Raw genomic sequence first — 13,347 nt, 5'->3', positions numbered from 1 at the left:
GCTCCCACGAGGAGCTCGAACAGTTCATCCACTTCACCAACACCTTCCACCCCAACCTTAAGTTCACCTGGACCATCTCTAATACCTCTCTCACCTTCCTGGACCTCTCTGTCTCCATCTCGGGCAACCACCTAGAAACCGATATCCATTTCAAGCCCATGGACTCCCACAGTTACCTAGAATACACCTCCACCCACCCACCTTCCTGCAAAAATGCCATCCCCTATTCCCAATTCCTTCGCCTCCACCGCATCTGCTCCCAGGATGAGGCATTCCACTCCCGTACATCTCAGATGTCCTCGTTTTTCAAAGACCGCAACTTCACCCCCTCAGTGGTCGAGAACGCCCTCGACCGTGTCTCCCGCATTTCCCGCAACTCATCCCTCACACCCCCTCCCCGCAATAACAACCAAAAAAGAATCACCCTCATCCTCACGTACCACCCCACCAACCTCCGGATCCAACGCACCATCCTCCGACATTTCTGCCATTTGCAATCTGACCCCACCACGAAAGACATTTTTCCCTCCCCACCCTTATCTGCTTTCCGGAGGGACCACTCTCTCCGTGACTCCCTTGTCTGCTCCACACTCCCCTCCAGCCCCACCTCACCGGGCACTTTTCCCTGCAACCGCAGGAAGTGCTACACCTGTCCCCACACCTCCTCCCTCACCCCCATCCCAGGCCCCAAGAAGACTTTCCACATCAAGCAGATGTTCACCTGCACATCTGCTAATGTGGTATACTGCATCCGCTGTACCCGTTGTGGCCTCCTCTACATCGGGGAAACCAAGCGGAGGCTTGGGGACCGCTTTGCAGAACACCTACGCTTGGTCCTGCACCTCCCAGTCGCGAACCATTTCAACTCCTCCTCCCATTCCTCAGACGACATATCCATCCTGGGCCTCCTGCAGTGCCACAACGATGCCACCTGAAGGTTGCAGGAACAGCAACTCATATTCCGCTTGGGAACCTTGCAGCCCAATGGTATCAATGTGGATTTCACAAGCTTCAAAATCTCCCCTCCCCCTACTGCATCCCAAAACCAGCCCAGCTTGTCCCCGCCTCCCTAACCTGTTCTTCCTCCCACCCATCCCCTCCTCCCACCTCAAGCCCCACCCCCATTTCCTACCTACTAACCTCATCCCGCCCCCTTGACCTGTCCGTCCTCCCTGGACTGACCTATCCCCTCCCTACCTCCCCACCTACACTCACCTTTACTGGCTCCATCCCCGCCTCTTTGACCTGTCTGTTTCCTCTCCACCTATCTTCTCCTCTATCCATCTTCTATCCGCCTCCCCCTCTCTCCCTATTTATTACAGAACCCCCTTCCCCTCCCCCCTTTCTGATGAAGGGTCTAGGCCCGAAACGTCAGCCTTCCTGTTCCTATGATGCTGCTTGGCCTGCTGTGTTCATCCAGCTCTACACCTTGTTATCTTGGAATCTCGGAATCTCAGGGTCTTTTTTACGGATAGAACATAGGTGTTCTGCAAACCGGTTGTCTGGTCTATGTTTCATCTCCCCAGTGTAGACAAACCACATTGTGAGAAGTGAGTACAGTAGACTAGATTGAGTGAAGTGCAGGTAAATCACTACTTCATGGGGAAGATGCGTGTGGGGCCTTGCATACTGAGGAGGGAGAAAGTAAACAGGCTGGTGTTACACCTTCTCTGATTTCATGGAAAGGTGAGGAGATTTGGGAGTGAATAAGCACAGGATCATGATGTCCCAGAGGGACCAGTCATTGTGGAAAGTTGACAAGGGAAGGGAGTATGTGTCTGGTCATGGCATCCCACTGGAGATGGTGGAAATGGCAGTTTATGATCGTTTGGGATGATAAGGGAGGTCCGGGTGACCCTGTGGCTATTGTGGGAGGGAAGAGAGGGGTGAGGACCAAAGTGTGGGAGCTGGGTTGGACCAGGCTGAGGGCCCAGTAACTACAGAGCCAGGGAATCCTAGGTTGAGGAAGAAGGTGAACATTTCTGAGGACCCCGCCCCTCCCCTGCAGAAGGTGGCATCATCAGAACAGATACAACGGAGATGGTGAAACTGGGAGAATGGGATGGAATCCTTACAGGAAACAGGGTGTGAGGATGTATAGTCAAAGTAACTTTGGGAGTTGGTGCGTTTTTGGTGGATATTGGGGGCCAGCCTATCCCCAGAAATGGAAACAGAATTTGAGGAAGGGAAGGGAGGAGTCAGAGATAGACAGGGTGAAGGTGAGGGAAGGATGAAAATTGGAAGAAAAAGTTTTCTGATTCCAAATGAGAAGAGGAAGCAGCAGCAACAATGTCATCGATGTACTGGAGAAAGAATTGTGCGGAGTAGGACTGGAACAAGGAAGGCTGAATGAACCCCATCCCGGTCTACGGCATAATCAGTTCGGAAGAAGGGTCACTGGACCCGAAGAGTTAACTATGCTTTCTATCCACAGATGCTGCCAGACTTGCTGTGTTTCTTCAGCAATTTCTGTTTATGTTTCAGACTTCCAACATCTACAGTTCATGGATTTTCATTCTTTGTTCAACTCAATGCCACATCTCTTCCAGGTATGCACACCCTGAAGATGCTCTGCTCCTCTCTCCGTCAGGATTGCTATCCTCATCCTCCTTCATCATCATTACTTTTGTTTTTAACCCCAGTATTTGATAAGGTATTTGTCAACCTCACTTCCACAGCCACCTCTCAATCCTCAGTGACTGCCTCTGGCTCAGAATCACCCCATGTGGATTCCGACTGAAGTTTCATCCTTTGCATGCACCCAGACTTACTCCATGACGTATAATGCTTCTCACACAGCCTCTCTCTCCATCAGCATCACCTCATGCTGGCTCAGAGCTGCCCTACCCCTCAGTCCCACTTAATCCTCTGGCTCCTTCGAAGTTTTACCAAGAAGCATTTTTCTTTTCCCTTCAGGCATTGAGGAACACGACCTGCAACAATTTAGAAACCCATACCCCACCCCCAGAACCTCCCTCCCTCCCTTTCCCTCTGACTCCAGCCCTTCTCCTAAACCCTCCTCCTGTCATGTATTTGTTATCCCTTCTGACCTGCTGCTCTCTGATCCTGAATGTTCTGTCCTCAGCAAAGGTCTCAGTTTTGCCTCTGCCTTACTGAATTTTCGGCAGGGTATGCCATTGAAGATTTCTTCCACCACCTCTGTCCCCATTTCTTTGGACAGGAGTCAGCTCCCCCTCCCATATACCCCTTCACCCACCTCCAACACTCTCCCTCCACCTGGACCCCTCCCTCGGGCCTTTTACCTGCACTCGACCTGTTCATTGAGAACTGTTGACGTGACATTGGTCGTCTCAATTTCTCTGCCCCCCCACCTCACCCATTCCAACGTATCTTCCCCGCAAACTGACTGCAAGCTGTGCTTTCAGATCCAACCCTGACTTTGTAATTAAGCCGCTGACAGGGTGGTGTTGTTGTCTGGCAGACTGACTTTTACACTGCGGAGGCTGAGCGCCAGCTCTCAGCTCCCTCCTCCTATCTCCTCTGGACTATGACCCCAATCATGGAACATCAGGATATTGTGTCTACAACAGTCAGTAACCTCATTTCATCTGGTAATCTCCCTTTCCCCACCCTCCCCACCACCAAACCCTCCAAGCTCATAGTCTCCCAAACCCACACAGCTCACTTCTACCTCCCTCCCAAAACTCACAAACAGACCCATTGTTTCTGCCTGCTCCAACCCCACAGAACTCTTCCTACCTCGACTCAGTTTTTTCTCCATTTGTCCCTCCCCTTCCCACCTACATCCATGATTGTTCTGAAGCTTTACACCAGTTTTGGAATTTCCAGTTTTCGGCCTCTAGCCACCTCCCCATTACCATTGCTGTGCAATCCCTATACACGTCCATCCCCCATCAGGATTGTCTCAGTGCTCTCCGCTTCTTCCTGGATAAAAACGCCCGAACCATTCCCATCAACCACTACTAGCATCCTCAGGTTGGCCAAACTCATCCTCACTCTGAACAACTTCTCTTTTTGTGGGGTTTGTGGAACAGTCCTTGTTCCACTCCTGTTCTGATGACATCATCAGTGCAGTTTCCCTCTCTCAAACTCAAATTTGAAAAGTTTATCAATTCCACTTCCAATTTCCATCCTGCTGTCACCTTCCTCTGTTCTATCTATGACTCCTCCCTTCCCTTCCTCAAAATATCTGTTTCCATTTCTGGGGATAGACTGGCCACTGATATCCACTACAAACCCACTGACTCCCACAGTTACTTTGCCTCTACATCCTCAGACCCTGCTTCCTGTAAGGATTCCATCCCATTCTCCCTGTTTCTCTGTCTCCATCACATCTGCCAATACCGCCTTCTGCAGGGGAACCTCAGAAATATCCAACCTTTTCCTCAACGAAGGATTCCTCACCACTGTGGTTTATAGGGCCCTTATTCAACCCATCTCCCAGACTTCTGCCCTCACCCCTTCTCTTCCCTCTTACAACAGCAATAGGGTCACTGGGACATTCCAGGTAAAGCAGCAATTTACTTGCACTTCCTACAATCTAGTCTACTGTATTCGCTGCTCACGGTGTGGTCTCCTCTACATTACGGAAACGAAGTGCAGACTGGGTGACCAGTTCGCCAAACTCCTACGTATGCAAAAAAGTCCCTGGGCTTCCAGTTTCCTGCCACTTCAACACTGTTCCTTGGCCAACATCTCTGTCTCAGGCTTGCTGCAGTGCTCCAGTGAAGCTCAGTATAAGCTGGAAGAACAGCACCTCATTTTCTGTTTGAGGGAACTCTGCAGCCTTCTGGACTCAATATCGAGTTCAACAATTTTAGGGTCAGAGCACCTCCTCCCATGTCCCTACCCTAACCCCCACACACCAGGCCTTGTCATCACATGGGCTGCTTTCAGTACAGCTAACCCATTGTCACCCTCTAACGGTTCCCATTAACAGCCTTACTTTCTCTCCACTTCACCATTATCCATTCCTTTGTCTGCCCGACTGCTGTTCTGTCTCTTTTTCTCGGGTCTATCTCCACACCTTGTTGACTCCCTTCCCCACTCCTTCCCAAGCTTCAACATATATACCACCTCTAACTACAATCGGTTCTGAAGAAAGGTCGCTGGACTGAAACATTGACTTTATTTCCTGTCTACAGATACTGCCAGGCCTGCTGAGTTTCTCCAGAAGTTCTTGTGTTTGGGCTGGAGTACAGCCTTGTTTTCCTCTGCAGTACAAGCTACAGTGTTCCAGTGCCACAATTGGTGAGGGGGTGTAATTACAGTGTGGCATGTTGACAAGGGCACCCCCTGGTGCACTAAATATTAATACAGCAATAGGCCCAAAAGCCAACAGGAAGAATGTACTTACAATATAACTAATAATATAGAGGCATAGGGTCAAAGCTGTACAGCACGGAAACAGACCCTTTGGTCCAACTCGTCTATGCCAATAGGTATCCTATATAAATCTAGTCCCATTTGCCAGCATTTAGCCTATATTCCTCTAAACCCCATCCAGATGCCTTTTAAATGCTGTAATTGTACTAACCTCCACCACTTTCCTGGCAATTCATTCCATACACACCACCCTCTCTGTAAAAAAGTTGCCCCTTTGGTCCCTTTTAAATCTTTCTCCTCTCACGTTAAACCTATGCCCTCTAATTTTGAACTCCCCTACCCTGGGGAAAAGACCTTGACTATTCACCCTATCCATGCCCCTCATGATTTTATAAACCTCTATAGGGTCACCCCTCAGCCTCCGACGCTCCAGGGAAAATAGCCCCAGCCTATTCAGCCTCTCCCTATAGCTCAAACTCTCCAACCCCGGGAACATCCTTGTAAATCTTTTCTGAACCTTTTCAAGTTTCACAACATCCTTCCTACAGCAGGGAAACAATACTCCAAAAGTGGCCGAATCGGTGTCCTGTAAAGCTGCAACATGACCTTCCAACTCCTATACCCAACGCACTGACCAATAAAGGGAAGCATACAAAACACCTTCTTTGCTATCCTAGACAACAAGGTGCAGGGCTGGATGAACACAGCAGGCCAAGCAGCATCATAGGAGCAGAGATTGTGACCCCACTTTCAAGGAACTATGAAACTGCACTCCAAGGTCTCTTTGTTTGGCAACACTCCCCAGGGCCTGATCATTAAGTGTATAAGTCCTGCCCTGATTTGCCTTACCTCACATTTATCTAAATTAAACTCCATCTGCCACTCCTCAGCCCATTGGCCCATCTGATCAAGATCCTGTTGTACCCAGAGGTGACCTTCTTCGCTGTCCACCACATCTCCAATTTTGGTGTCATCTGCAAACTTACTAACCATACATTCTACATTCACATCCAAATCATTTATATAAATGACAAAAACACAGTGGACCCAGCACCAATCTCTGTGGCACACTGCTGGTCACAGGCTTCCAGTCTGAAAAGCAACCCTCTACCGTCTGTCTCCTACCAACAAGTCAATATATTACAGTAATAAACTTATCATCGTAACTCCCTTCTCATTCAATCCATCTGTCCTGTATCTTTTGATCACTGTTGTCCCTCTGGGTAGCAGTTGATCCAATAGTTGTTCCCTATAGAACATTACAGCACAAAGAGGCCACTCGGCCAGCATTCCTATGCTCACTCTTTGAAAGAACAGCTGTGCTTAGTCCCCATGATGCTGTTAGTTCCTCATTCAGAAGCAGTGGCACCAGTCCCAGTGTCCTTTCACCATCCTCCCTGCCCCTCTTTTGTTCCAGACAGACTCGTCATGGTGTTGGCTGTGTAAACATTAACTGTTCTGTTCAGAGGCAATCTGGGTTCCTTTTGTGCCGCTATCAGAATATCAGTCTCCAGTCTTCAGGCTGGCTTTGAGAAACACCACTGATTGAATTCGGTTGGGTCTGTGACATAGCCGTTCCCAGGACTCATCTGTCGTTTTGATCCTGGAAATGCACGGAGACTGTATTGCCTTGTTCGTGCATCCTCTCCATCACTGGGTACCCGTGAGAACATCTTTTGATGGTAGAAGCAGTGACCTGGGAGTGGCCATTCTCACTGATGGCTTGTATTACCAGGTGACAACATGCTGTCTGTTTCAAACAGCCCTCTTTGTTGCCAAGTGTCCTCACTGGGGACCTGGCTTCTTTCTTCTGATGGAATAAAACCTTTGGTTTCTTTCCAACAGCCAGCCCCACAGGACTAACCCCAGAGGACAGAAAAGCAGAGGGCTGTGGAGGCAAGTCATTGAGTATCTTTAAGACAGATACAGCTAGGTTCTTGTTAGTGAGGAGATCAAGGGGTACAGAGAGAAGGCAGGACAATGGGTTTGAGAAGCATCAGCCATGATCAAATGGTGGAGCAGAGTCAATGGGCTGAATGGCCTAATTCTGCTCCTCTGTTTTACAGTCTTAGTATGACACCACAGAATTAAAATAACTTCTGTATTCCCTCTATGAATGTTTTATCTCTGGCTGTCCATTTCTCATCCACCGCCTCTCCCTGAGCAGCTTTCTTTGTCATGTTTTCCCTCTCTCTCTCTCTCTCTCTCTCTCGAACAGTCTGACTTCCTTCTTCATTCTCTCCTGCATTCCAGCGCGGTCTCTTTCTCTCTTGAACACTTTTCTCCTGGTGCCTTTTCAGTCTCTTTGGAGAACTGAAACTCTTCCTTGCCTCAATGTCACAATATGCGCATTACCTTGCCTTTTCCGGGACTGTTTGAGGAAATACGGGATTATTCCTGGAGCAGTCTGTGGAGTGGGAGTACAGACCTGTCCTCCCACGCACTCTGTCCTGCCCCCTGCTGCTGTCCTCAAAGCTAATGTGTTTATGTACTCTCAGATGTGTACAGCACAGGAACTGGTCCTTCAGCCCACCATGTCTGTGCCAACCGTGATGCCATTCTAAACTAATCCCCACCTGCCTGCACATGGTCTGTGTTCCTCTATTTTCTGCCTGTCCATGTGTCTGGATAAATATCTCTTAAACATTGTTATTGTATCTATTTCTACCAACTTCCCTGGCAGCATGTTCCAGGCACTGACCAGCTTCTGTGTAACAAACTTTTCTCGCACATAGAATGCAGACAGAGGCCAATTCAGCCCATTGCATCTGCACCAACCCTTCGAAGAGCATCCCACCTAGACCCAGACTCTCAGCTGATCCCCATAATCCCACATTTGGCATGGCTAATCCACCTAACCTGCTCGTCTTTGGACTATGGGAGAAAACCCACACAGACACGGGGAGAATGTGCAAACTCCACACAGTCACCCGAGGCTGGAATCGAACCCGGGTCCCGGGCACTGTGAGGCAGCAGTGCTAACCACTGAGCCATCCCATTACAGCTGACTCCTGCTGAGGGTTCTGCTCAGCGACTGGGAAAGAAACTGGTTTCCACACATCAACTTCCAGGAGGGGCTCATTCTGTCCACAGCTCGTTTCTTTATTGGGGAAAGGTTTTATGTTGACAATATTTCAAAAGGATCACATCAATGAAGAGGAATGAGCCGGACGCAGTCTGCTTCCCAGGAGTTAACAACATTCATCACCTAGGGACCTGGTGTTGAGTTCATCTGCTGATGGCCTGCAGTTCAGGAGGCCGAGAGCCGGATCGGGAAAGGCTTGGACTGAGCTGCAGGATCGTCTTGGGAGAGAATCCAGTCCCCGCTCCAAACGGTGCCGGTAGATTCTCTGTGACTGGTTAAATTCGAGGACTGTCTTAGTGTAGCCGTTCAGAGCAGTGACTGAGGAAGCCATACAGAATGTGAAGGAGGCCCAGGCGAAGCTGGAAAACAGCACAAGGTTAGGGGCAGGACAGAGAGTGAGCGGTTACCACAAACAGACAACAAGACCCGATAATGTTCATGGGCCCGACTCCCCAAACTCCTCGCAGAAACCCAGGACCGAGGCCTCACCCCACAGTGACTCAACATCAAGGAGACCCGACTGAACTGACCACAAGAGCCCCCCTCCTCCCCCAGGGTGTTCATGTACAGGGACCCCATCGGACGCACGTACTTAGCGACATTGGAACCATAAGCCAAGAGGCCTTCCAACCTCTCACAGGCCCAACTTCGTGGAAACCCAGAACCGAGGCCCAGTCAGTGCTGGAATAAGGAACACTGTGACCCGACCTCCAGGAGGCCTGAGTGAACACAGCCATGAGACCTCCTGGAATGCTCAAGGCTGCAACTGGTGCCGTGGACCCCTATTGGGAGCACGCACTTACCTCTCGGAGGAGCAGACTTCCCTCATAGATGCTCGGGATCAACTATGAGCAGCCACCCACCCGGGAAACCTGGGAGACACACTGGACTTCAGGTGAAACGAAGCTACAGGGTTTCAAGATCCCCCCCCTTCCCAGTACACACCTGGCAAATGTCGAAGCCATTAAAAACAAGATGGATGAACCTACAGCCAGACTCACCTTCCAAACATTTGTCTGTGCCTACAACCTGAGAGTTTCTCAGTTCCCCAAATGGACTGGTTCAGCATTCTCAAGCAGGTAGGGGGCAATGGAGTCTGCTTCTGATCAATACCGTGCTCAGACATGGTGGCCCTGGTGAGTTACTATCCCTGGACCTAGAATTCCTTACAGTAAAGTGCCATCCCTACAACCTGCTGTGCATATTCACCTCCCGCCACCCTGATAGTGGTCTACATCCCACTCTACGTGGAAGTGAAGAGTGCATTTGACAAAGTACACCAGTCAGGAGACAGAACACCCTGAGGCTTTGTTCATCGTAACTGGAGACTTCAACAAGGCCAACCTCAAGAACGTGCTACCAAAATACCATCAACATGTCTCCTGGCCCACCAAAGGTCCAAACATCCTTGACCATTGTTATCAACCATCAGAGATGCCTACTGCTCCATTCCCTGTCTGCATTTTGGAAAATCAGATCACAATGCTGTGCTCCTCCTCCCGACTTAAAAGCAGAAATTGAACTGTGAGGACCCAGTATACCACAGAACAATCATCAGACAGGAATGTCCCTTCTCAGTTAGGGAACACTTCAACAGTCAAGGACATTCAGCCTCCGATCTTTGGGTAAGCATCTCCTCCAAGGCGGTCTCCGAGATACACAATAACGCAGAATTGCCGAGCTGAGACTGACAGCCAAGTTCCCGACCCGTGAAGACTTTAGTTAGACCCTTGGCATACGACTCTTATATCTACCGTTATTCCAGACATTTGGTTTGTCTCCAGCACCACCTTATTTTTGATTTTTTGTAATTATCTCTCTGGCTCAATTAATCAGTTCATAGGTCATCCCTTCGCTTGAGATTCAGCTGTTTATTCACACCATTTGACATTTTTGATCACCCGCAAGGACTTGGTATCAGCCTGCCGACACCCCACTCACACTATTCGTATTTATCTTCTGCCATTCTTAATTACCTGCAATTATCTTGCCGTTATCTCGCTGCCTATAAACTCTGAGACTGCACGCTTCTCTCCACTTCACCCAATGAAGGAGCAGCGCTCCGAAAGCTTGTGATTTCAAATAAACCTGTTGGACTATAACCTGGTGTCTTGTGACTTCCGACCTTGTCCACCCCAGTCTAACATGGCCACCTCTTCATCACAAAACTAGTGCAGTGTTGGTCTGAGGCAACAGAAGGGCTTCTACAGGACTGCTTAGGGTCGGTGGACCGGGCCATAATCAAGGACTCAGCAGTCAACCTAAACAAGAATGCCGTTACCATCACAGACGTCATTAGGAAGTGTGTAGGAGACTGCATGCCGAAACCATGGATGAACCGGGAGATCCATTCCCTACTGAAATCGAGGTCTAAGATGTTCAAGTCGAGTGATAGTGACCTATACAGGAAATCCAGGTACGACTTCCGTACGACCATCAGAGCTGCCAAAAGACGATACTAAACTAAACCTGAGACCCAGGCCAACCAGACAGAGACCCATTGTTTGTGGCAAGGCTTACACTACATAACAAATGACAAAGCAAAGCTGAACAAAATCGCTAGCAACAATACGTCCCTGCCTGATGAGCTCGATGTGTTCTACACTCGCTTTGAACAGGAGGTCAGTGAAAAGATGTCACCTAATTCCAACAGCCTCCAATGTACCTTTACCCACAGACACCCCCTCCCACAGATGTTAGACCGGCCTTCTTAACGGTGAACCCACAGAAAGCGACTGGCCAGATGGAGTCTCTGGCCGCACACTCAGATCCTGCTGGTGGGAGTATTCACTGACATCTTTAAGCTCTTCTTACTCTGATGTGAGGTTCCCACCTGATTCAAGAAGACAACCCTCATCCCCAGTGCCAAAGAAAATCATGCAGCGTGCCTCACTGAGTACCACCTGGTGGCTCTGACCTCCATCATTATGAAGTGCTTCAAGTGTTTAGTCACGACTCACACCAACTCCATTGTGGGCTGGTCCCCCACATTGTCTTGATCCTTTGCAGTTCACCTACTGGCACTTCAGGTCCACTGCAAACACCATGTCTCTGGCCCTACACTCATCCCTGGAACAGCTAGATAACAAGGATACCTACATCAGACTACTACGTATTGACTACAACTCCACCTTAAAAGCATAATTCCAACCAAACTCATCTCTAAACTCCAAGATCGAGCACTTTGCTCCTCACTCTGTAACTGGATCCTTGACTTCCTGACCCACAGACTGCAATTGGTAAGGGCAGGCAACAACACCTGTGGTGGCACAGTGGCTCAGTGGTTAGCACTGCTGCCTCACAGCGCCAGGGACCCAGTTCGATTCCACCCTCGGGCGACTGTCTGTGTGGAGTTTGCACATTCTCCCCGTGTCTGTGTGGGTTTCCTCCAGGTGCTCCAGTTTCCTCCCACACTCCAAAAATATGCAGGTTAGGTGGATTGGCCATACTCCATAGTGTTCAGGGATGTGTAGATTAGGTGGGTTGTATGGGGATGGGGATGGGGATGGGGATGGGTCTGGGTGGAATGCTCCAAAGGTCAGCATGGACTTGTTGGGCCGAAAGGCCTGTTTCCACACTGTAGGGATTCTTAAAAAAAACACCACCTCCACAATAATCCTTAACACCAGTTCCTCACAAGGTGCGTACCCAGCCCCTTGCTATATTCCTTATACACTCATGACTGTGTGGCCATATTCCACCCCAACTCCATTTACCAGTTTTGCTGACATTTGTAAGTTGGATCTCAATGATGAGACAGAATACAGGAAGGAGATAGAGTGTTTAGTGGCTTGATGTAAAGATAATAATCTCTCCATCAACATCAGCAAAACAAAGGAGCTGGTCATTAACTTCAGGAAGCAGAGTGGAGGACATGCCCCTGTCTGTATCAATGGAGCTGAGTTGGAGATGGTTGAGAGCATCAAGTTCCTGGGAGTGATGATCACCAACAATCTGTCCTTTGTCCAAACACTTCGATGCAATGGTCAAGAAGGTACACAACATCTCTACTTCCTGAGGAGGCTAAGGAAATTAGGCATGTCCATAAGGATCGTCACCAACTTTTATAGATGCACCATAGAAAGCATCCAATCTGGATACATCAAAGCTTGGTTTGGCTACTCTTCTTCCCAAGATCGCAAGAAACTACAGGGAGTCCTAAACACGGCCCAGTCCATCACACAAACCAGCCTTCCATCGATCAACTCTATCTATACTTCCCGCTGCCTCATGAAAGCAGCCAACATCATCAAAGACCCCTCCCCCCGACCCTGGTTATACACGTTCCCACCCTCTTCCATTGGGCAAAAGGTACAAAAGTTTGAATACATGTATGAATAGATTCAAGAACAGCTTCTTCCCCACTGTTATCAGACTACTGAACAGACCTCTCAAATATTAATTCTGATCTCTCTTTCTCTGCAGCTGTAACACTGTATTCTGCACTCTGTCCTGCTCCCCTGATGCACTTTGTACGGTATAATCAGTCTGTAAAGCACGCAAAACAATACTTTTCAGTGCATCTCAGTACAAGTGACAACAATAAACCAAAATCAAATCAAACAAGGTGTTGGCACCCCCCTACACCCTCCAACAATGAGGTACTCACTAGAAGGACCAGCCAAAGTCCCAGTGATGGGGTCTCCAGTCCTCAGGCCCTTGACTCGCTGCCACATGGAAAACCTGCGAGTACATCATATGGGCGACCATTCCCAGTAACCCTGAGGACGAAGGGATAGAATCTCTCTCAGTCTCACACACACACCAACACACACTCACACAGACACACACTCACACACCGACACACACTGACACACACTCACACACACCGACACACACTCACACACACAGATGCACACACACACACACACAGACGCACACACACACACCGACACACACTCACACACTGACACACACACACACCGACACACACTCACACACCGACACACACACAC

The 13,347-nt window shown here is 49.1% G+C and overlaps 1 protein-coding gene across 1 annotated transcript in view; it reads right to left on the bottom strand.

Moving 5' to 3' along the window:
* Positions 1-8,388: 8,388 nt before the first annotated feature.
* The window catches only part of LOC109926448 (germ cell-specific gene 1-like protein), a 10,836-nt gene continuing 5,877 nt past the window's right edge, over positions 8,389-13,347 (bottom strand). The window contains exons 4-5 of the mRNA XM_020526297.2: positions 13,002-13,113; positions 8,389-8,751 (exon numbers count right to left, since the gene is read on the bottom strand). Coding sequence (XP_020381886.1) covers positions 8,499-8,751; positions 13,002-13,113 — 365 coding nt within the window. The 3' untranslated portion in view covers positions 8,389-8,498. The remainder of the gene's footprint in view (positions 8,752-13,001; positions 13,114-13,347) is intronic.

Source organism: Rhincodon typus, chromosome 37 (genome assembly GCF_021869965.1).
Source record: "Rhincodon typus isolate 14 chromosome 37, sRhiTyp1.1, whole genome shotgun sequence".
Classification (NCBI taxonomy): Eukaryota; Metazoa; Chordata; class Chondrichthyes; order Orectolobiformes; family Rhincodontidae; genus Rhincodon; species Rhincodon typus.
This window is presented reverse-complemented; position numbering and strand designations above follow the sequence as displayed.